Source organism: Sceloporus undulatus, chromosome 3 (assembly GCF_019175285.1).
Source record: "Sceloporus undulatus isolate JIND9_A2432 ecotype Alabama chromosome 3, SceUnd_v1.1, whole genome shotgun sequence".
Taxonomy (NCBI): Eukaryota; Metazoa; Chordata; class Lepidosauria; order Squamata; family Phrynosomatidae; genus Sceloporus; species Sceloporus undulatus.
In genome coordinates, this window is record NC_056524.1 from 150,023,261 (window position 1) to 150,047,709 (window position 24,449).

Genomic DNA, 24,449 nt, shown 5'->3' on the forward strand with positions numbered 1-24,449 from the left:
AGTCTTCCCTAAGCAGTGTTAAATGCAAGATAACCTATGAATACGTTCACTAGATCTTCCTATTTTGTTTTCATTCATGTCCTTATAGAATTGTTCTGTAGCTGCATTGTTTTCAAAAACACTTCATGCCTGTCTACAGTTATTGTTCAGAATTATTGATCAGTCCTCTCCTGGTTTCCTTTAGGGAAGAATCAGCTTGCCATCTCTGTAATGAACCAAATTGATACAACTTTTCATATTACTTTTTATAATTTGAAAATTAAATGTGCATTGAAGCCACCAATACTTCATACCAGAGAATATTCTGTGTCCTGCTCACTTAGGGTCTCTGTGTACTACTGGGCCACTTCCCACACATCCATAGACTGAAAGTTTATGTCTAGATATTTTAGTAATTGCTGTGAGATCTTAAACCCAAAAAGTAATTGAATGAAAAGATACTGCTGAGTTCCCTTTTATTTTATTACAAATAAGCAATACAACCTTTAAAGTTTGCTGTGCCTATAGTGAGCTACTCTTGAGGTATGAATGGCACACAACGGGGTATAAAGTGGAAAGACACTTTCAGAGTGGTGGTACCTGTTAAACTGTGCAAAGATATCACTTCCATACATTTTTTCACCTGCAAAGTAAAGCAAGTTATAGTGAATCTATGCTTGGCTACAGATTGTCTGCTGAATTCACAAGCTGATAAGGCAAACAGTTTTGACTGAAAAGGCAGCAGGTTGTAAACAATGCAGGGAAAACCTTTTTTTGTGCCACTGAAGAGACATTTTTCAGAGAACTGAAAAAGACTTCTAGTCCCACTCTTTTCCTACAAGGCCTTGAAAAGTATTACATAACAACAACAATTTCTAACAGGGTTTTTAAGTTAGCACATTAACCTCTTTCCATTCAAAGCAGGGTCCACTCTGTGTTCCGACATTCCTGCATTCTTCTTGTGCTTTGGTAGTTTGCTTGGCAGTGTATGGTGTTTGCTGGCTCTGTGGACAGTCCCAGGTTGTAGTTACTATTTATGAACCAAGAGGTCCACCAAAAGGAAATTATTACAGAAAATTGTATTTCTATTTCAAAGCCACATATAAAAAGACCTATTAATTAAACTATGATTTAGTTTGAAGAGCAACAGTGCATGGGAATGATTAATTGGCATTTAAGTATTTTAAATCAATAAGTCTAATTTCTCCCTCAAATGGAAAAAACCCCAACAACATACAACTCCCCCTCCAACATTTATCTGCCAGGAAGACTGGGATCCCATGTTTCATGTTCGCACTTGGAATTTCCCTGCTTTTGTGATGTACTTCACACCTTTAAAGGGTTTGTATTTTTCTCCATACATGTCTAGGCGATTTACTTTCAATCCTGAAATGAGAAAGAAAATAGATGTACTGTACACCTGTCTGAAAACAGAACACAGCAGGCAAAAATTTACAGTTCTGAGCAGCTGCCCCCATGAAGGGATCAGTTCCAATGGACAAAGGGAAGTTAATCCCCACCACCACCTTGAAAGCTCAATCATTCAGTGCTAGAACAGGCCAGTCAGACTAAGGCTGCGAACTGGATGCCCCTTTAAATGTTACTGAGTTACATTCCTAGCAGCCCAAGGCAGCATAGCCAATGGTGAGGACTGCTGGGGACTACGATTGAACAACATCCCCAATGTTGCTGCAAAACTCCCAGGCCTTTTAGGTCTGCCCCACATAAGGGAGGCTTCGGCAACTGCTAGGATGAAGGGCACATTGGCCCCCTGTATGACGCTTCCCCACTTCTTAAACCCCACCCCCATGTGGCAGTTTTGGCATACTTGGACCCAACAGATGCCCTCAACCAGGGCATAAACCAGAAAGCACATCCCAGTTTATTTCCTGGTTAGAAAAGTTTTCCCCACAGAATTCATTGGGCCAATTTCTTGGTGCAAAGAACAGACCAGCTTCTTGTCATACTAAGAGGGTGGAAGGCGGGAAATGTTTTCTTGCATAATAATAATGACTAGATTTATATAAAAAGTCACCCAATAAGCAGTTCACATCATAGTTTAAAATAAATTATTTTTTATATATTTTTTTAAAAAGTTGGAATATAAAATAATCTAGTGTTCAAAACCCACAAGTTGCATAGATTTACAACCCTCAGCTCCTTTGGGAAACCCAATGAAAAAGCAAAGTTTATAACCTCCATGAAATGAATGTAGCTTCATTGAAGCTTGTTGAGTTCACATTCATAGAATAACAGAGTTGGAAGAGACCACAAGGGCCATTCGGTCCCAGCCCCTGACATGCAGGAATATACAACCAAAGCACCTTCAAGTCAGGATAGGATACATGCAGTCAACAAAGAAACTGGAGGCCTGCCCTTTCCCGCCCCCACATGCCCGTCTTACCTGAAATAGCTAGCTGCTGTATCTTAAACTGAATATTCAGGCTGGGATTTTCTTCTGGCTTGGGAGCTCCAGACTGCAAATTCACCATGCCTTTAAGACTAGGCAGCTTCTGAGGGGCGATTTTGCCAACATCCCATGTTAACACCTAAAACAATAGCCACACAGCGCATGCTATTATCTGTAAAATACTGTGTTTCAGATTGTTTTGGTGGTCTGTAAAGATCATCACTCTAAAGAGCAGGGGCACTGGCTTATACAATTGTACAGCATGTGTAGAGAGTTTGTAACCATCACAATTCCAGAAACGGTTCATTCAAAAAATTTGGTAAGTGGGGGATTGATTAGTGGCAAATGTTTTTTCTGCATTGGTGATGGATGGAACTTGCTACAACGTTGACAGAAATTAGAGAAATTCAGAGCAGAAAAATTATCAATGGCAATGACTGTATTTCCGGTTTCTATGCATGGCTGTGAAAGCTGTACAGCTGTAAATATACTTAATATGATATCCTGGAGGAAGGCATAGAAAGTCTTAACTATGTTCTCTGAAGGAAAATGTTTTTATAATGTATTTTCTACTACACCAATCAGGTTCAGCATATAGTAATGTTTTCAAGGACAAATGCAATTTCTTGTGCTGTATCCACAACTTATGTAACACTGTAAAACAAAGCTGGAGGATGCAGCCCTCCAGATGTTATCGGACTGCACCCTGCAGCAGCTTCACTCAGCACAGCCAATGGTGAGGAATACTGGTGACAACATCTGGAAGGCTGCATGCTTCCCATATCTAAAGGCAGAGGCTTCTCTTTATGTGTGCATAACATCCATCCATAGACAAGTAATAATTCACTATAGTATGGTGGTCTTTGAATTGGTGCAATAGTCCAGTAGACATGGCAGGCAAAACTGCTCAAATGCTGTAGCCTCACATCATTTTAGTAGGGCAAATCTGTCAGTAAATGAAAAAAGCTTGATGGACTGAATAAGTTCAAAGCAGGACTTACTTTAGTGACAGGATCAAATGTGTAGTTCCCCTGTGTGGCTGTAAGGTTCATATTGAGTACAGCTTTTGGCATATTTACTGTCATTATGACTCCTTCCACTGTCTTCCCCATGTTCTGTTTGGGTCCAACTGTAACATCGAATCTTCCTGTAGATGAATTTTCTTTGAAACTAATTGTATGTTTCACATACACTGGAATGGCCACTAAACTAAAATGAAGAAAAGAGGGGGTAAGAAGAGCTAAATGCAACCAATGATTGGGGGCTATTAGAAAATTACTATTAATTGTTGGCAGGACAGCAGTATTTTTTCCTCCTTAAAAATATTTTAGTGCAAAAGGAAATCTATTCTCTCCCTCAACCTAAAAGGATGTTGGGGGCAGCCAATAAGAGAATCCCTATATATTGCAACTGATGAACCCTCCCATCACCAAAATTTCTTCTCCACCATTTGACATCTGTGAATAGAGTGACAAACTCAGGGACCATTGCCCATGGTTGTTCCCAGAGCACCAGGGAATATGATAGCCTTGGGGTGCACAGCTTAACAAGAATGGGTTCTTTACAGCACAATACCTGCTAGTACTGTCTGCTGTGAACCTGTGCATAGGGCTTTCCATAACTATCTCTGTATGCTACCTGGTTTTTATTGAACATATAAATAAATGTATTTATGGGACAGAGAAGATGCTTGCTATGGAAGCTAAATTAAGACATTAGAAGTAAAAAGTGTTTTTAAAATGTGTATGAACAACAGTGAATTATATCCATGTCCCTGGCAGACTCTCATAGACTTACTTTTGTGAGCTAACCCGATATGAAATCAATCTGAAGTTTCCATCTGGAGGAATGAAGGAGAGAACTCTTTCTGACTCCCAGCGCTTGAACCGAATGCAAGGATGAAAGCTAACATCATCCAGAAGTCTTGGGTTCTACAAGAAGTGAATCACATTTATGTTTTCTCTCATGATCATATATTGTAGGGTCTTATAACGTTTGGTTCTTCATAATATTTTTTCTCTGTGTTCATTCAGAATTAGATGGGTCTCTAGCAAATCCTGCCTCAAAAAACCTTCATACTTATCCAGGAGTAAGGTCTACTGAACACAACAGTATGGACTGCACTATTTGTTTACTGATGCATTAGGAAAATTAGTATCTCTTATTCATCCTTGCAAAATAAAACAAAAACAAAATACAGTGGACCCTTGTTATACGCTGGGGTTTGGTTCCAAGATCCCCCGTGGATAACAAAATCCATGTATACTCAAGTCCCATTAAATATAATGACATAGTGAATGGTGTTCCTTATAAAAATTGGAAAATCAAGGTTTGATATTTGAAATTGATACTTTTTTTGAACATTGTCAAACCGTGGGTGCTTGAATCTGTATAAAAATCAGTGTATAAGAAGGGCCGACTGTACCACATTTCCTCAAATTTCTATTGACTTAATATCAAGGCCAACTAGTGAAGCATAACCTCAAGACTCTTCTCTGGTTAATTTCTGGCCCTTCAAAGACAGACAAATCTCTTCATGTCAAATGTCCCTCTCCCTATGGCAGGGGTAGGCAACCTGCGGCCCGCGGGCCGGATGCGGCCCGGCAAGGCCTTGGGACCGGCCCCAGCCCAGTCCTGCCGCTGATTGCTGCCGGAGCCTTTGGCCTATCAGAAGGAGGCGGGCAAGGGGGGGCAAACAGTAGGCAAGGGGGGCAAGCGGCGGGCAAGGGGGGCAATTGTCTATAGAAGCCTCTGAAACATGCATTTATATTAACATTTTTTAAAAATCAGCAAAAAATTTTGCGTGTTCTCCATTTTTTAAAAAAAATGTGTCCTCCATTTGAAAATTTTGTCCTAAGTTTGTTCCGGTTTATTTATTTATTTAAAAAATTATTTAATTACTTATTTTTTGGCTTCGGCCCCCCAGTTGTCTGAGGGACAGCAACCCGGCCCCCGGCTCAAAAAAGTTGCCTACCCCTGCCCTATGGTCTATGAGAGGATTTTTTAAAAAAGAATACCAGACTACAGTGTTTAGGAATACAGAAAGTGGCTATTCACCCACACTCACCACTTGTTAATTCTTCTGAATTAATGGCTAATGGCCAAATCTTCTGAATGGCACATATGGAAGAGATTCTTGAAGATCTCTCTCTCTCTCTCTCTCTCTTGAATGCCTGTTAATGTTTTAAGTTATTACCAGTTTCATATTACTAGCATGTATTGCTGGTCCCTAACCATTGAGGTTTGCTCTTGCTCTCAGTGCCATCTTGGAATAAGAAACATATCTTCAACAAGCCTTGTCTCATAACTGATGGCAGAGGGACATCTTAGAGAATAATGAATCTGTCCTGTGTCCCTAAGAACAGAAATCTGGGAGAATATGAAATGTGTGTGCTTGGGAAGGTGTGTGAACATACCACATCCATCAAAAAGCACAATACAGTTGTCTAAGGATATCTTTAATATACAGAAGAAAACTGGCTAGCAGGGGCAGCTAGTAAAAAAAAATAATTTGTAGTTTATGCATGGACTCCTTACCTTTTCCTACCATAGGCTAAAGCCAAGAGTTTTATAGGAAATCATGGCCTTTTGACACTGCCTGGCAAAGTACAACTCCTCAGAGTCAGGCCTTGACTTGGCCAAGTCAAAGGATTGAAGGGGTGGCTTGCTAAGAAGGAACTGGAGTGGGAGAAAGCATGCATGAATTTGGTGGTGGGTGTAAAGCAATGTCTAATGCTTTTTGGCCATTATGAACTTTGTGGCATCCACCTCCATTACACACAGACACACATTCACAGTTTCCAATAATTAGCAGTATAAAAAGTTACACTATAGTCACTCTGTTTACCATAAAAGATAGGGACAGATCAGGCATCCCTGAAAGCTTGATGCAGGCATCAATGACACCTTGGATTTCTGCAAAGACCGTGGAACCTGGTGGAAAGAAGAGATGGAGGTCAGGTGTCTTAAATGAAGATTAAAAAAGCTATTTTGCACTACTTAGGTGAGTATACTATTACAGTGAGTTTCAAAACTTCCAATCAAGCTGTTGGTTAGATCCTTGATACCATCTACGTCATATTAGCAGGGCACTAAATTCTATTGAATTTCACTGTGATCAGCTGGCAAGGCACTCTGAAGGTAAAGTGTCTTGTCTTTGCAATATCCTTGATGCCACTATTGTAGGACTGGCTGCAATTTCTTAAGCCTGACAATGTGGATAAACTGCTTGTAGCAGCATGGCCAACCACATCTCTTGTTAATCAGAACTGTTTCAACCAGGGCATTCATCAGATGGGTCTAGAGTGTGGTAAATACTTCTTTGTATGAAGGAATGGTTGTCATTCTTAAACATGAGATAGTGAATCCACTCCTGAAAACCTGATTTTGGACCAGTGGTGTATGATTATTACTATCCAGTTGCAAATACCTCCCTTCTGCATAAGGTACTCAAGTGGTGCTCATTCCAATTTGGTTTCAGACCATGTTTTGGAACACCCTGAACCTTCCCAATGGATGATGTTTATTAAAAGAGAACCAAGGGGTGTAATCATGCTGATTCACCATGATCTCCCAGCAAAATAAATTTGATACCACTCTTTTCCCCAAAAATAAGACATACCCATAAAATAAACCATAGCAGGATTTCTAAGCCTTTGCGCAATATAAACCATACCCCGAAAATAAGACATAGTGAAGGCCTGACACAGAACGGAAGTGGGTGGGAAGGGAGCGGAAAGATTAGAGCCAATGGTTCTAAAGGAAATGGAGTCACAAGAAATTCAGGATGGAATTCCAGGTTTGGAGAGTTATGACGATGTTCCAGAAGAAGACGACTTAACTATATTTGAATAAATGTAGATTGTTGTACCATATTTAATAAAAATAAGACATGCCCTGAAAATAACCCATAGTGTGTCTTCTTGAGGAAAAATATAAGACAATGTCTTATATTTATGTCAATGTCTTATTTTTGGGGAAACACAGTATCAATGACAGTATCTTCCTGGACTGATTCTTCACAACAGAAGACATTGTGTAGCAGTGCTTCTCTTCTTATCTTTTGATCAGGAAGGTTCATTGGGTGACACTGTGTCATTCCCTTAGTGTTTATGCTAGCCTGAATTCTACTGGTGAGTCCTAACTGGAATAATTCCATTGACTCAATTACTGAATTACAAATTAACATCTTGATAATTCATTAGTTCAACAGTGTAATCTAGTTGGGATTAACAACAGGATTCACCACACTGTTAGGTAATTCAGGACACCCTCGTGCCACAGAATGTGAGGTAGGGCTCCATCTTATCACAGAATAATCAGCATTCTGATTATACTTGGTTCTATTTTTCTGTGACATCTAAATCAAGGAGGACTGCACAAGCCCTAGATCAGCACCACTAAGGAGTGATGATCTAGGAGATATCAAATATGCTGAAACTGAATCCTGACAAGACATAGACTTATGAATTTATGAACGGTTAATGGAATCAAAAATTAGATAAAGACAGATAAAACTGTCTGAAATTGCTTGTTCTGGGTGGGGTTGTGCTCCGTCTGAAGAATCAAGTTGACAATCTGAGCAATCTGAGCATGCTTCTTGAACCATCATGGTTGGAGATCCAACTAGGCGAATAGGAGTGCTTTTACCAACTTCAGCAACAGGCTGCCTGCACTGTAAGTCTCCAGATGGCATTACTGCAATGGAGTTAGTGTGGGATTTCATTTGAGACTGATCAGGAAATGATCACTAATGCATAATCAGGTAGTCACACTGCCATGTGGGGTAGCTATACTGTTACTAAAAGAACTGAAATTGCTGTCAATGTTGTACCAGGTTCAAGATAATTGTTAATTGCTTATAATTAAAGTACAGTATAAGGGTTTCAACCTAGGACCACACAAATAAATAAATAAATAAATAAATAAATAAATAAATATTTAGATAGTACAGAAAGAAGTTTACCAGATTTGTCTATAATGGCATCAATTTCTTCAATCACATCGAAGTAGGCTTCATTATTTGTATATTTCACCCCTGCTCTTCGCCATGGAATGTTTGACAGTTGGCCCGTTGGAAGAGTATCACCCACATTACTGCTGCCTTGGAAATACAAGAATAGTCTGAGAAGTCAGAGAGAAGTCAGTATCCTAATGCAAAACAAGAAACCTATCACAAAAATGAGCCTGCTTACTGCAACATCATAATATAGCCAAAAGAATGCTGATTTTTTTTTAAAAAAGGTAAAGTAAAAGGTTTAAAATTTGGTTTTAAAAAAGCAGCCAAATATCCAAAACCCTCTCCACCTGCTATCTCTTATTTTTACACATCTCTGCAGCTATTTGATTCAAGAAGTTACAGGCCAATAGATCTTAATGTCTGCCCAAGATAAACTGATGTAAGCACAACTGAAAACAGTACGATTAAGAGTTTGGAAGAATTAGCCTCGCTGAACAAAAATCAGAGTATTTTCTAAAAAGAAAGTAAACTTTTGAGAAGACTGCTCCCTAAAAGTTCCTTAGTAAATTTAGTAAGGATAGGTCCTCACACAGATCAAGAATTGGTATGATAAAAGTGAGTAATGGAATATTTGATCATTTCCATCCAACTCTCAATTTCTTACTTTCACATACCTCACTACCAATTTTGAAAAGCATAAAATAGTTAATCTTTGGTTTCAAGTACTTGTTAATAACTAAAGAAACAGTTGCATTCATAAGCTGTCATGATACCTGTAATGGAATTGACAACAGAACGCAGGATCGTGGGAGGTTTAATGAGCTCTTTTAAGATATTGGATTCCGTTGCCAGTGGAAAGCCATTGTCCAGCATTTCTTCAAGAAGCTCATACACAATAACAACATTGTCTTTAATTGCAGTCTCGGAACATTCTCCAAAGTAATCCTAAACCAACCAGAGAATGTAGAGAAAGCAATTTATTCCTGTTAAAAGCCTTACAGACATCTAAAAATCAGGCTTATGAAAAATATATCTTTTTATCTAATTAAATATACATTAAGCAACTGCCTTAGCAAATATTTCTTAAAATATTCTGGACCATGTTTAGGTTCTTAATTACGCATAAAAAGGCTGATCTCTCACTGTTTATGTATTCTTGACACTAAGATTGCTTTTAGGCAGGGGAATGGTACATATCCTGCAGGCAGAGCCACTCATGAAAAGTTAAGACCAATCATTCCATCACAGGTAGATGTATAATAAAAAATTATAATAAAAATAAATAAATCTGGCTGATAATTCAGGTTTGTTGTCACATTTACAGTACAGTAGAGGGGCACATGCAATTTCCTTTGAAGGAGAAATATCTATGTGTCTTAGGTCACACCTATGAACTATTCAGTGTGCAAAGGAAGCTTCAATCTGTGTTTTAGTAAGCACAGTATAATTTGATAGGCCTTGTTTAAAGAAATGCATAAAAATATGATTTCTAGTTAGGTATTTTCCAGTTCCAGTATTACAGGGGTTTCAGTGAGCCCTTATATATTCGAGAAACAGATGAAGTGGAAACCAAAAGATACCAATATATTGCTTGGCTGAACTAGCGTCACACCCCAAATACTTTAGTTACCAATTCAGAACCTATTACTTCAAATGCATGAACATATAAGACAAAATGCACCAAGGCTTGCTTTTACACATATGTGCCCTGTTGTGACATGTGATGACCCATGTCCATGTACCATGAGCATGACAGAAGACACACAGTGATGTGTGGTACTCAGAAAAAGCAGTAACTGTAAGTTTTTCTATAACCCTAAGTAGATGGAGATATATTTGCCATATGTTTAGCAAATAAAATTGAGAAGCTATGTCATTTGAATTTTATGTACTGTTTAATTACTGGGTTAAAAAGTTTTCCTATAGCCAAAAGTAGCTGAATTTAAGTCTGATTAGGCAAACAATCCAGTGTAGTGTATTTAATGTGGTTAAAATGTTATACTCAAACACATTCAGAGCTTGCCTTGAAAATTATATTATTTGCTAATAGCTGTCACTTTTTTAAGCTATGAAAACTCAGTAGTAGAAACTTTCCTTACAGTCCATTATTTATATTTCGTGGGGAAAGAAAAATAAAGGCAGGGAGAACTATGACATACTAATTTTGGGAGCCTGAACTGTGTGTGTGTCCTGAAAAACTCCTGAAAAAATGTAAAACTACTACTGCATCATTCTAGTACTCCAAGCTGATTCCTGCTGAATAATACTTATGCATTTCTGTTACTGATTAAATTTGTCAAATAATGGATATTTACCCCCATGCCACCCTGAATAACTGAATACTACTGCAAGCCAATAGGCCAGAGCTTGTAGCATAGGTATGTTCACAAGCCTATGCACAAGCAGAATCCCTCCATGCATAAGACCATGTATCCTGCACTGTTCTCATCATGCAATCTCTCTGAAACCATTCAAATGCTGTAATGACTAACCTGGAAAGTATCTGCTACACGGTGAAGGAATTCAATGACAAAGAGTGGTGGCACTTCTGACTGTATGACAGACACAAAGAATATTTTATCCCGGTAGATACTGATGAGGTAGTGATGAGGCGTGGGGATGACCGGAGGCACATTTTCAACATCAGCTGCTCTTTCCTGAGCTTCAAAGAAATAATCGCACACAGACTGTCCAACAACACTCTTCCAGTGTTTCTCCAAGAATATATCACCAGAACAGTTTATAAGAAACAGGCTGTGGATCATTTTCTGTTGGAGACAAATTCACAGATATTAGTAAAAAGAAACAAGTGGTGTTGAACTTTAGGCTTGCTACCCTTCCTCAAGCCCTCCTTCAGTACATTTAAAAAAAAATCATGTGCATGACAATAAGTAATTTATAGTACACATAAACACAACAAACCTTATATGCAGTTTGAAAATGGGACAGTGGCAGAACACATACAGTGGTACCCCGGGATACGAATGCGCCGGGTTACGAATTTTTCGGGATACGAAAAAATCCCATAGGGATTTATTGCTTCGGCTTACGAAGGTTTCTTCGGGTTACGAAAAAACCGCGGCGCTATTTTCCGCCACCGGAGGGCAGCAGAGAGCTATTTTTCCATTAGCGCCTATGGGAATTCGGCTTACGAAGGTATTTCGGGTTACGAAATTAACCGCGGAACGAATTAATTTCGTAACCCGGGGTACCACTGTATTTTGCATCCACGGATTCAACCATCCATGGCATGAAAATATATTTTTTTAAAAATCCCAAAAGCAAACTTTGATTTTGCCATTTTATATAAGGGACACACTTTTACTGTGCCATTGTTTATAATGTGACATGAGACATCCATGAATTTTGGTTTCCATGGGTAGTCCTGGAACCAAACCCCAGCGGATACAAAAGGCCCGCCAGAAATTTCGTAAACTGCATAAGTTTTGAGATCTACAGTGTTTCTACATTCCTCTTCAAAACTTCATCACACCCCAGGTTTCTCAAACACTAACAGGGACCGATGGTGCCATTATTTATAGTGACAAGTTCCAAAGCTATCTTTAACTCTCTCACATAATAATAGCAACAGCATTTGAAACAATCAAGTAACTTATCAACAGATAAGTAATTGTTTCTGATCCTAAGCAGATTCCTAGGGTTCTCAAATCATTTGATTTTACTGTCTCCTACTTAGTGTTTATTTCTACCTTGTATTAGTTCCTACCTTTCTACATTCTTACCCAACTCCAAAATTCAATCCAAGTTCTGGCTTCCAGTAACAGAATCCAAGTATTCTCAACCATGAAAATTTATTTACAACACAATAATAATTTTTCGCCAGTCAGGAGAGAATATAAATCAGTCTCCAACTTCCCAGGCAAGAAAGAATTCACCTACCCCCCTCCATTTTCCTGGCTCAATTCAGACAGCATAGCCAAAGAAACTAGCCAGTAGCGAGCAAGATTAACTCTCAAACTGTCACAAGTTTTAAAAATACAGTACTAAGAGCACCACTTGCTTAACTGTTTTGCTGCTACTATTTCACTTATCTGCCTCTGCCTCATCCTAGCAAGCAATTTCTGAATGTCACCGCCCTGATGCAGTGATTGCAAATGGATATCATAAACTACGAATGAATGGCTGTAAGGCCTGATTGGTGAATTTAGATCCTGAAGGACAAACTGACCAAGCCTCTCAAACCTCCTTCCAGTCAGCCATTTCACTGTCTGACTTCTACATTATGTCATATGATTTGGTAGGCAGTACTGCCCCAAAGAAGAACATATTATTCTTTGAGAAGAAAAACAAGTATTTTTCTTGCTCATTTAGAAAAAAAGAGTAATAATTATTTGTTTGTAAAAAAAAAAATTTGAGGGGGGAATGGAGGCAGCCCCCTAAAAATGATCACAACCTCTACATGTCTTCTGTCAATCTGTAAGGGTTAAATATGACTTGTGATTAACACATAGACTGGCATTTCCAAACAGCAGTGGCTAATGGCTTCCAAGTCAGTAATGTACTGAATCTGCTTTGGGTTTTAGGCCATACTTTAAAGAAACTTTCTAAAGTGCTGAAGCTATTTCAGGGATATGTTACTACATGTTGGTTACCTCCTTTAGAAATGTGGAGTAAAACCCTGAGTGGATTCACTGTCCCCCAGCGAGGAAACTACCAGCTGCCACTGCTTCCATGTGCACATCAGTAACCTTAGGTTAGTGATGGTGAACCTTTTAGAGGCAGAGTGCCCAAACTGCAACCCAAAACCCACTTATGTATTGCAAAGTGCTATGTCCCTCTGGCTTTCTAGTAACAAACTCTGGCAAACTCTGGGCTAGAGTGACGGCACATGTGCCCACAGAGAGGGCTCTAAGTGCCACCTCTGGCACACGTGCCACAGGTTCACCATCACTGCCTTAGGTTGCCATGATATCCTAATGGGGAAAACTATGATTACTGCTGAACATAACTTGCTTCCAGATCAAAAACATAAAACATACATTGAACTGGTTTTCCAACCCCAGTATGCAGAAAATCAGATTAATTTTGCCCAGGGCAGACACTACTGCAAATTATAGTTACGAAGGACCAGGAATTGAATATAAGGAGGAAAGGAAGTGGAAAACATGTCAGCAATATTACTAATGCCCAAACCAGTTTGGTATTGATGTCAGAATAGAATCCGATATAAGATCCTCTTAATCCAACCCCAGGGCTCTTTCACACTGCTGAATTATAACACTCTGCTTTCACTTTAATGACCGGCTGCATTTTATACAGTCCTGGGCTTTGTAGTTTGGTCAGAGGCACTAGGAGAGTTCTCTGGCTGAGAATTCTAAGCACCTCTCCCTAAACTGAAAATCCCAGGATTCTATAGGATGGAACATGGCAACTAAAGTGGAATCATAGTGCTATAATTTTATACAGTAGTATGAAAGCCCTCTGGAGGCAAAGGTATCAGCAGTCTACAATGGATAAGGACAGTCATGGCAAAGATGTTACCAGAAAGGAATCAACAGGATTATATAAATAATACATATGCACAGAATATTTTTACTCTTATTTAAGTTGCTAAATGATACTTTTTAATGAGTCATTTTATATCCAGGAAATAATTGTTACTGTGCTGGAAAAAACACACACAGAGACACACCCTTCTAATTAAATCCATCTCCAATGTAATATAATAGCTCTTAAAAACATGCAAGAATAATTCAATTCCTGCTTCTGATTTGTAATCTGGCTTCCTTTTAACTGTGCTTATACGGAACTAAACTCTCTCTCTGTCCTCCAGGTTTTGGAATTGCCTATAGGGTGCTATGGCAGGAGCTTCCCGGAGAGATAACAGCTAGCTGCGCACGACATTCACCACTGCTTGGAGATGTGGATGTATCACTTCTCTATATTATGGACCATTTGTTTCAATAATCTTTTTTAACACCCCAGTTTTCTAACTCAGGTCAAGGAACATTTCCTTTTTACCTTCTTTCCCCCGCCCATCAAATTGGACAAAAACACTGCACAGTGTCCATGGTTCTGCCTTTGCATCTAAAATGCATTTAACAAATTAAGTTCCTTGGAAAAAATAATCAGACCAGGAACAGAAAAAATTAAGAGGAGGCGGAGGAATCACTTATGCAGCTCTACAGAGGAGATTTGACTTTTCATCTGGGTCCCACTGTTGCCTTCTTTCAACCAAGAATAAATAATTAAAAGCATCAACCACAGGCATTTTTGAAGGGTCCCAATTGTTTCCTAATTTTTTTTATCTTTAATATGCCACAGCTATAAAAATCCTAAATTGCATTATTTCACCTTACTGAATTGACTCACCATTTCAATCTGTATAGATAGTTTAAGGAAGTGTTTTCTAGGATTATCAAAACATCTTGTTTCTACATAAGCATCACAACACAGACTTTCCAGGAACCTTACCAGACTAAAACTAATCACGATTGAAAATTGTTAGCCTTAGAGGAAATTATTTTTTAAAATTGGAACAAGACTGACTTGGGTCCAAAACACACTGCAGAAATAATCCAGTCTGAGATCGCTTTAACTGCCCTGACTCAATGCTAGGGAACTGTAGATTTTTGAGACATTTAGCCTTCTCTGCTAGAGAGCTCTAGTGCCACAACAAACTACAGTTCACAGGATTCCCTAGCACTCAGCCAGGGAGGTTAAAGTGGTCTCAAACTGGATTTCTGCAGTATGTTTTGGACCACAGATTCAGTCTTTAGTTTAAATGCACCTAGGTGGGTGACAAGTTGAGAGTACCAGCTGGACACAGGTTTTAGATTTCAGTTGTACATCAGTTCAGGATAACAAATTTTACTACCACAAAACATGATAAAATCTGCTAGTTTACAGAACTTTAGAAGGGTTTTTTTGGGGGCCAGTAAAAGGTAGAATAGTCTATTGACTATTCCAGGTGTGGAAACAGTGGTATACCTTTGAATGCTGAGGTCATTTACCATAGAAAATAATGGACCAGTTAGGTGTCAAGCCAGGTTCTTATGGAATTAATTTCCTATGAAATCTATTTTGCAAAAGCATTCAAAGACTGGTATGTCTTCTACAAATAATTATTCAAAGTTATTTTATTATACTTCTTTGTTGTTAACCGCCCTCATGGTGAACCTGTGGATGAGACATCCCCAAGACCCCCTATCTTTCACTGCTCTGCTTAGGTCTTGTAAATTCATGCCTGTGAGCTCCTTAAGAGTCTATCCATCTAGGATGTGGTCCTCCTCTCTTTCTGTATCCCTCTACCTTTCCTAGCATTACTGTTTTTACCAGGGAGTCATTCCTTCTCATTACGTGATCAAAGCACAACAACCTCAACTTTATAATCTTGGCTTCCAGGGACATTTCAGGCTTGATCTGTTCCAGGACCCATTTGTTTGTCTTTTTAGCTGTCCTCAGCCTTCTTCTCCAGCACCACATCTCAAATGAATTGATTTTTCTATTAGCTTTCCTCACTGTCCAGCTCTCGCATCCATACATGGTAATAGAGAAAACAACAACTTGAATGATTCTAACTTTCACGCTTAGTTGTATATTGTTATATTTTAGGATCTTTTCTGATTCTTTCATAGCTGCCTTCCCCATTCCGAGTGTTTTTATTTCTTGATGGCAGTCCTCATTCTGATCAACATTTGACTCAAGGTACAGCAACACTTTTACTATTTCAATTTCTTCATTGTCTAGGTTGTATCTGTGTATTTAAGGTAAAGGTTTCCCCTCTGACCAGGTTGTCCAGTTGTGTCCGACTATGTGTGTGTGTGTGTGGGTGCTCACCTCCGTTATTAAGCCGAAGAGCCTGTGTTGTCAAAGACAACCCCGTGGTCTTGTGGCCAGCACACCTGCATGGAACACTGTTGCCTTCCCACAAAGTGGTACTTATTTATCTACTTGCATTTTTACATGCTTTTGAACTGCTAGGTTGGCAGAAGCTGTATTATCTGTGTATTACTACTACCTTGTTTCAAATAATTTAAATATTGGTGTCCATCCCTTTGACTATCTGGGTAACCTGAAGAGCTTTTGAATATAGTCAACCACAATTCTTCACATGTTGCGTGTTTCAAGTGAAGTAGCTTGGAGAAAAACCATATAGAACCACTCAGTTCCAAAAATATTTTAATCATGATTTGATGTGGAATTCCTAGAATTATTATGTATGCCTAAATCCAATTTGTAGAGCCGACTAGGGTAGATAAATGGTAAATGAACACTGATCCAGTTCTACTAATTTTAAAGAAAGATTTTCAGTGATGTTGGAACTAGTTTTGGCTCTGAATATGCTACTATATGGATTCTTTGAGATATGAAATGGCCAGAGTGATTCTTAGGCAGAACTGGAATGTCAAGAAGATCTGGACTATACTTTAATGGGCAGAGTACTCCAGTCTTTTAAAATAGCAAGCTCTTTGTGTGTTCTCTGTTTAATAGTACAGTCATCTGGCATAATTAAATGTTCTTTCCTCAACAAGTCATGAGATAAGATATTAAAAATTCCTTATTCTGAATGCTAATGACCTTATATTTCTGGAGAGGTCAATCATATGGTAAATTATGTTTTTCATACATTGCACTTTTTTATTATGACATGCAACAACTCAAATTGCCAGGATCATTATAGAGGTGGGAGAGGCACACCCAGTCCAACTCCCTACCATGCTACCATGCAGGAATACACAATCAAAATGCCATCTAGCCTCTGTTTCAAAACCTTCAAAGAAGGAGATTCCACCATAACCCAAGGCAGCATATTCCACTGTCAAACAGTACTTTCGGATGGAAAGTTGTTTCTAATGTTTAGGTGGAATCTTTTTTTCCCTGTAGTTTCCTCCATGTCCTAGTCTCTGGAGCAGCAGAAAACATGCTTGCTTCATCTTCAACATGACATCCTCTCAACTATCATATCCCTTCTTAACCGTTTCTCCTCTAGACTAAACATACTCAGCTCCCTAAACTGTCCCTCATATGACACGATTTCCAGATCTTTCACCATTTTGGTGGCTCTTCTTTAGATACATTCCAGTTTGCCAATATTCTTCTTGAACTGAAGTGTCTAGAACCAGACACAGTATTCCAGGTGAGGTCTGTTCAAAGCAGAATGAAGTGGCATTATTACTTCCCTTGATCTCGACACTAGCATCACTTTGGCTTTTTTAGCTGCACCATCACACTGTTGGCTCATGTTCAGCTTCTGGCCTATTAGGAATCCTTAATCCCTTTTCCATGCACTGTTGTCAAGCCAGACGTGACTCATACTATATCTGTGCATTTCATTTTTTATATTTTTTTTGCCTAAGTGTAGTACCTTACAATTTCACCTTACTGAAATTCATTTTGTTAGTTTTGGTCCAATTCTCTAATCTGTTAAGGTTATTTTGAATTCTGATCCTCCTTTGGGGTATTAACTACCTCTCTTAATTTGATACCACTGCAAATTTGATAAGCATGCCCTCCTGGTTTCTTTAGACACCTCCCAATTTTCCTCTTCAATGGAACTGTTTGAAATTGTGCCTTCAATATTTTACTTTTAAGAAACTCCCATCCAGCATGAACTCCTTTCTCCTTTAATATTCCTGACCAAAGGACCAGACCAAGTATTTCCCTAAGCTTATTGCAATCAGCTTTCTTAAAGTGTAGAACGTGTGTCTGAATATGCTTGGCTTTCCCCTCTTTCTGTTATACAATAAATTCCAGGAGAACATGGTCACTTCCACCTAAGGATCCCACCACTTCCACCCTATTAACCAGATTATCACTGTTGGTTAGGATCAGATCCAAAATAGCTGATTTTCAACCTAAAAGTACTCAAAGTTATGTTGAAATTTCAAGTTTTTATTGTACAAAATGATGTGCACAAAGTTGGTTGCTCTGCAGCTTTCCAGTATCACATGTTCGGACAGTGCACTGGGGGGACGACAACAATATGCTTCACTGTGTTAGGCTACAAACAGAGGGTTACCAGGAAGTTGCTGTGAAGCTACTCTGCTTGGCTTACTGCCCCCACTAATTGTCTGAGTCAGAAGACATCTGGCTTTCATCTACAACCTGAACACACTTATGACTTCATATTGAAATAAACCACTGCATAATCTACCATTATAAGTCTCCATCATCCCTAGTACTAGCAGCTCTTGTGATTTCAATGGATACAACCTTATCTAATATAATTAAACGCATTGTCAAAGAGGTGCTCTATATCCTGTCTTCATAGCTAGGTGCTTACCTAGTCCCTCTAAGGAGCCTGTCATAAACCCTAGCTTAGCCTTAGAGGTGGAGGAAAAGGGACTGACAACATCCTAGGTCTCTTTCCTCCTCTTGCACTGGATGGCAAGCAAGACACTGTGGAAACTCCTTACTAGCCTCTGCCCCCCTCCATCAGTTTATCCATTGAGAGATGGCTGCCCCCAAGTTTGGACAACGAAATTGTCTCCAAGGCAAGTGAGGAATTTGCTAGACCTTGAGGATTTTGCTGAGTTTGACTTCCAGCATGGCTCTGATCCCCTTGTTGTCTCTTCCACCTTTGCTAAAAAATATGGGGGAGAGAAACAACAGTGATGTCATTGTGAGGGTTCACTACAAACCCCTAAACCATACTGAGGACTTGGTTGACTAGAAATGAGGAAGCCAGGCATGAATATCCTAAAGAGCACTAAAGTCAGAATCATCCAAGCCACTGCATTCTCCATCACCATGAAGAGATGTGAGAGCTGAACAAGAGAAGAATCATCAGCTAGGAAAGAATGAGAAAAGATCCTAAAGGGTAAAGATATACAACTGAGCATGAAAGTTGGAGTCATACAAGCCATCATTTTCTCTGTTACCATGCATGGTGCAAACGCTGGACAGTGAGGAAAGCTGACGGGGGGAAATCAATTCATTTGAGATGTGGTACTGGAGAAGAGTGCAGAGGATCCCATGGACAGCCAAAAAGGCAAACATTAGAGTCACAGAATCATAGAGTTGGAAGAGACCGCAAGGGCCATCCAGTCCAACCCCTGCCATGCAGGAACTCTCAATCAAAGCATCCTGGACAGATGGCCATCCAGCCTCTGTTTAAAGACTTCCAAGGAAGGAGACTCCACTTCACTCTGGGGGAGTTTGTTCCACTGTTGAACAGCCCTTACTGTCAGGAAGTTCTTCCTAATGTTGAGGTGGAATCTCTTTTCCTGCAGCTTGCATCCATTGCTCTGGGTCCTAGTCTCTGGAGCAGCAGAAAACAAGCTTGCTCCCTCCTCAATACGACATCCCTTCAAGTATTTAAACAGGGCTATCATATCACCTCTTAACCTTCTCTTCTCCAGGCTAAGCATCACCAGCTCCCTAAGTTGTTCCTCATTGGGCATGGTTTCTTCATCATGAAGAAAAATGAATCATCAGAGAGGGAAAGTATAGTAGGAAAGGTGGAAGGCAGTAGAAACCCGCACGGCCTGAACAGGGCAGTGGAGGAGAGGCAAGCTTGGGGATGATGCCCCATCCACAGGGTCGCCAGGAGCAACTCGGGGCGACTAACAACAGCAACCATTTCATAATGAAATATCAAAATACATCTGGCCCTACATCTTTGTGGCTTTGAGTTTTATGGCTCTGATTATTTGCGGTTTTGAGTAATATGTCCTCTCTAGGCATCCTTAGGGCCCCAGCAGCGCAAGTCAGCCAGAAGTTGACCATAGAGTTGTGCCTCCATGTTCCTAGAGAGAACCCTCCTCTGGGCCTTTGCAGGTCCTCCAGCACGATTCTACGATCACAAGTTGACCATAGAGTTGTGCCTCCAAGTTCCTAGAGAGAACCCTTCTCTGGGCCTTTGCAGGTCCTCCAGCATGATTCTACGATCACAAGTTGACCATAGAGTTGTGCCTCCAAGTTCCTAGAGAGAACCCTTCTCTGGGCTTTTGCAGGTCCTCCAGCACGATTCTACGATCAGAAGTTGACCATAGAGTTGTGCCTACAAGTTCCTAGAGAGAACTCTTCTCTGGGCTTTTGCAGGTCCTCCAGCACGATTCTACGATCAGAAGTTGGCCATAGAGTTGTGCCTCCAAGTTCCTAGAGAGAACCCTTCTCTGGGCCTTTGCAGGTCCTCCAGCATGATTCTACGACCACAAGTTGACCATAGAGTTGTGCCTCCAAGTTCCTAGAGAACCCTTCTCTGGGCCTTTGCAGGTCCTCAAGCACGATTCTACTATCACAAGTTGACCATAGAGTTGTGCCTACAAGTTCCTAGAGAGAACTCTTCTCTGGGCTTTTGCAGGTCCTCCAGCACGATTCTACGACCAGAAGTTGGCCATAGAGTTGCGCTGGAGGACCTGGAGACTCCTAGAGAGGCAAAGCCCCCCTTCACCCTGACCCCAGCCAATGTGGGGGGACCACCATAAACACACACTACGGTCTAAAACACACTGCAGTAGTGGTCCAGTTTGAGGCCTTGGTTCAGTGCTGGGGAATCCTGGAAGTTGTAGTTCACTGTGGCACCCCAGAGCTGTGTGCTGGCAAGAGGAGGCTTAGAGGCCTCACACTCTCTCTGCTACCTCCCGCCCAAGGGCTGCCCCTTTCCTCTCTCCTCCAGAGGACCCCGGGCCCTTCTAGGCCTCGCTGGGCAGCAATGGTGGCCCACTCACCCCTTCAGCGCCAGCTCCACCAGAAGCAGCAGCAGCAGCAAACGCAGGCAAAAGATGGCCGCGATCGAAGCCCTCGCTCCACCCCAGCAGGGCGCCTCGGCAGACTGCCTGTGCCTAGAGAGAAGGCCTCCTCCAAGGCTTTAGAGGCCTCCTAGTGCCTTCGGAGCAACTCACTCCCAGGGAGCCCTCTTCCTGGGTCACTCAGGCGTTGGGCCCGGCTTCAGAGAAAGAGGGGAGGGAGGGTGGAAGGGAGGGAGGGACCGGCCGGCTGGCTCTCCTCCTCCTCCTCCTCTGTTTCTCTTTCTGCCGGAGGAGGAAGGGAGCATCGAGCACGATGGCCGCGGAGGAGCCCCAAGCCAAGAAGCCTAAGCTGGAGCCGGCCAGGCTGAGGTAAAAAGCTGCAAAGGACGGAGAAGGAGGATGGCACAAGCAAAGCTCAGGGATAATAGGAAGCCATGCTTCGCCTCACTGCAGAAATAACCCAGTTTGGTACCGCTTTAACTGCCATGGCTCCCTGCTGTGGAATTCTGGGAATTGTAGTTGTATCTCCGCTCTGGAGCCACAACCAACTACAATTCCCAGAATTCCACAGCAGGGAGCCATGGCAGTTAATTGGGACCCACCATAAAAGAACAGTCCTGTCCATTGCTTTCTCCACCAGATAAGGAGCTCTGGACATTACTTCTGCAGATCCATATAGAGAGAGGTCTTGGAGCCCCTTTGATGAGATTGACTGAAAGAAAGAGGTTGGCAGCAGGAGCTTTCCTAGACTCCAGTCTACTTCCTCAGATGCAGTTGGATATAATAACAGCAATGATAATAATAATGTAGAGAGACACCTTTGAGTCTCACTGAAAGAAGGAAGTCTTCATTCATATTCTTCAGCTTGACATTCTCACATACCAGCGGCATATGTATGTATGCCTGACCCTGGTCTCCACTCCGCCAAATGCATCTGAAGAAGTAGACTGAAGTCTCCAAAAGCTCCAGCTGCCAGCTTCTTCCTTTCACTGAGTCTCAAAGCCGCTCCAAGATCTCTCTCGATGTTATAATTAATATTATGATATCCAACTGCATCTGAGGAAGTGGACTGAAGCCTAGGGAAGCTCCAGCTGCCAACTTCTTTCAGTGAGTCTACAAAGGTGCTCCAAGATCTCTCTACAAACTGATTCTACAGACTCACATAGCTATGTCTTTGAATCCATGAGACAGAAAAGGCCTTGTTAGCTGCCATCAAGTCATGGCAACCAAGACATCTCCAAGACCCTCTTTTCTCCACTACTCTGCTTAGGTCTTGCAGATGCAGGCCTGTGACCTCCCTAACGGAGTCTAACCACCTGGTATGTGGCCTTCCTCTCTTTCTACTTCCCATCACCTTTCCTAGCATCATTATCTTTTCTAATGGGTCGTGCCTTCTCAGGATGTGGCCAAAGCACAACAGCCTCAGTATTGTCAACCTGGCTTCCAGGAAAGGTTCAGGTTTGATCTAAGATCCATTTCTTTGTCTTTTTGGCTATCCATGGTATCCTCAGCCCTCTTCTCCAGCGCCGCATCTCAAATGAGTTGATATTTATTTATTTATTTATTAAAACTTTTTTATTATTAAATCTTTATATATTCAACCTTTGGCTCTTCTTTGAGTTTGTTGGCTGGAGAAAATGAAAACCTGTCAGAACTGTGAACTTTCTCCTCTTCCATAGGCTGATAATTCGGAAGGCTTTACAGTTAGAGGGGTCCAAATGGGCAGCATTGACATCAGATGAATGAAAGTTTGGTCAGATGATTGGAGACTTTGTGCAGAAAGATGATAAAATCTAGTTGGTCTCTACATTTCTAATTGCTGCATTCATCCACATCCAAACAATAATTTTAAGATTGCCTTGTAAAGCACTGAACATCAGCGTATGTTATAGTCTATGTACTCATGTTTGACAGCTACCCTTAGTGAAGAGAGGCTTGCTACTGGATAAATATGCAGTTTTGCACATTTCAGTTTTGCTTGTTGATCTTTGCATACAATAGGAATTGTCATCTATATATAAAGGGAGATGATGGTGGTGGGGAAATGGAAGGTAAACTTCCCCCATCCTCAGTAGACATATCCATGGGCATGTTTACAAAATGCCTGTGGAAACATATGTGCATAAACAGCAGTCAGTGCTGATAGTTAAACACCCTCCACACAAACACGTATCAGCAAACCATTCTATAATATCATGGACTCCTTGAGCCTTAAAAGACCCTGTGTGCATTAAGCTCTACCTGGTGTCCTTGGGCAAGTCACACTCTCTCTGCCTCAGCGGAAAGCAATGGCAAACCTCCTCTGAACAAATCTTGCCCAGAACTTCCCATGATAGGTTTGCCTTAGGGTTGCCATAAAAATGACTTTGAAGGCACAGAACAAGAACAAAGAAGCATAGAATGCGCATTGACAGCACTTTTTCAACACCAGCAAGGTCTGGATTTCAATTTCTATTTACACTTGCATGGTCAAGAGTCCTTGCAGTTCTGATTCTCAGCATGTTTTGTGGAACTATTTCTATATCTGTAAAATGCCTGTTACAGACTGCCAAAATAAAGCTGCTTGGGGTCTCTTTGGAGATATGCTGTTTAAATGATGCATGCATCCTAAGAATCCGGAAGCTGCACCAAAGCTGCACTCCAGTGCTTAGGAATGGAGTGTGGCTTTGGCACGACCTCTGGACTCTTAGGACCCATGCATCATTTAAATAGCATACCTCCAAAGAGACCCCAAGCAGCTTTATTTTGGCAGTCTGTAACAGGCCAAAAATTGAGATTAGTCGTAGGCTGTGCAAGACTTTTAAAATGTATACTTGATACTTTTTTTTAATGGGAAGACGCTTAATCTTGTCTGCAAATACATGCTCAAATGCTACCGCAGTTGTGTAAGTAGTTCATTAAACTGGTACCTGTAACTAACAGGTGCCATGTTTGTGGCTTTTGAGAAACCCTGTTTTGTTTGAGGAAGTGCCTGTATCTTTTGCCATGTCTTAAGTGTAGCAGGAGGTATAATGGAGAACATGGGACTTCAGCAGTTCAGAGAAAAGAAAATATGTTAGAGTGCTAGAGAAATGCTAGTTTAGCATTTTAATTGGTAAACCAAAGTTCATGTACAAATAAAACTTTGCACCCTCAGGCACTGATGAAGCTGAAACCAAAGGGCACAACCTTACACATAGATTTACTGGATTAGCTTTGTGTCAAGCATTAAAAATCTTTAGAAGTGGCTTTTCCTTTCAGTTTTCATTACTTGTAAATCGTGGACGTTACTTCAGCTCAGTTTCTTTTTGCTGACAGCATTAAGAGGCACTGGAAACTGAAACTAGAACACAACTGCAATTAATAGTAGTTACGCTTCAGGCCAAAATGGCCCATGCACAGTTAAAATCAAGATGTTGCTTCTGATTAGGATCTTCTGCAATATTACTAAGATGGTTGCAATGTA

At 40.7% G+C, this 24,449-nt stretch overlaps 1 protein-coding gene and 1 long non-coding RNA gene across 2 annotated transcripts in view; one reads left to right on the top strand and one right to left on the bottom strand.

Moving 5' to 3' along the window:
* Window positions 1–444: 444 nt before the first annotated feature.
* On the bottom strand, window positions 445–21,203 carry AP3M1 (adaptor related protein complex 3 subunit mu 1). Its single transcript, XM_042457769.1, has 9 exons — window positions 20,984–21,203; window positions 10,841–11,116; window positions 9,122–9,293; window positions 8,355–8,492; window positions 6,237–6,322; window positions 4,187–4,320; window positions 3,391–3,598; window positions 2,384–2,528; window positions 445–1,365 (listed from the first exon to the last, which is right to left on the bottom strand). The coding sequence occupies exons 2-9, from the start codon at window positions 11,111–11,113 to the stop codon at window positions 1,265–1,267; spliced, it is 1,257 nt and encodes a 418-aa protein (XP_042313703.1). The 5' UTR covers window positions 11,114–11,116; window positions 20,984–21,203; the 3' UTR covers window positions 445–1,264.
* A 29-nt stretch (window positions 21,204–21,232) lies between these two features.
* The window catches only part of LOC121925531, a 47,952-nt gene continuing 44,735 nt past the window's right edge, over window positions 21,233–24,449 (top strand). The window contains exon 1 of the long non-coding RNA XR_006102894.1: window positions 21,233–21,373. This is a non-coding gene — a long non-coding RNA (uncharacterized LOC121925531). The remainder of the gene's footprint in view (window positions 21,374–24,449) is intronic.

Excerpts from the sequence above, each read along its gene's own strand:
- AP3M1 (XM_042457769.1), bottom strand. The coding sequence starts at position 11,113 with ATGATCCACAGCCTGTTTCTTATAAACTGTTCTGGTGATATATTCTTG. Across the intron at positions 3,599-4,186 it reads TATCGGGTTAGCTCACAAAA|TTTAGTGGCCATTCCAGTGT; the intron begins GTAAGTCTATGA and ends TCTTCATTTTAG. Across the intron at positions 1,366-2,383 it reads ACAGCAGCTAGCTATTTCAG|GATTGAAAGTAAATCGCCTA; the intron begins GTAAGACGGGCA and ends TTCTCATTTCAG.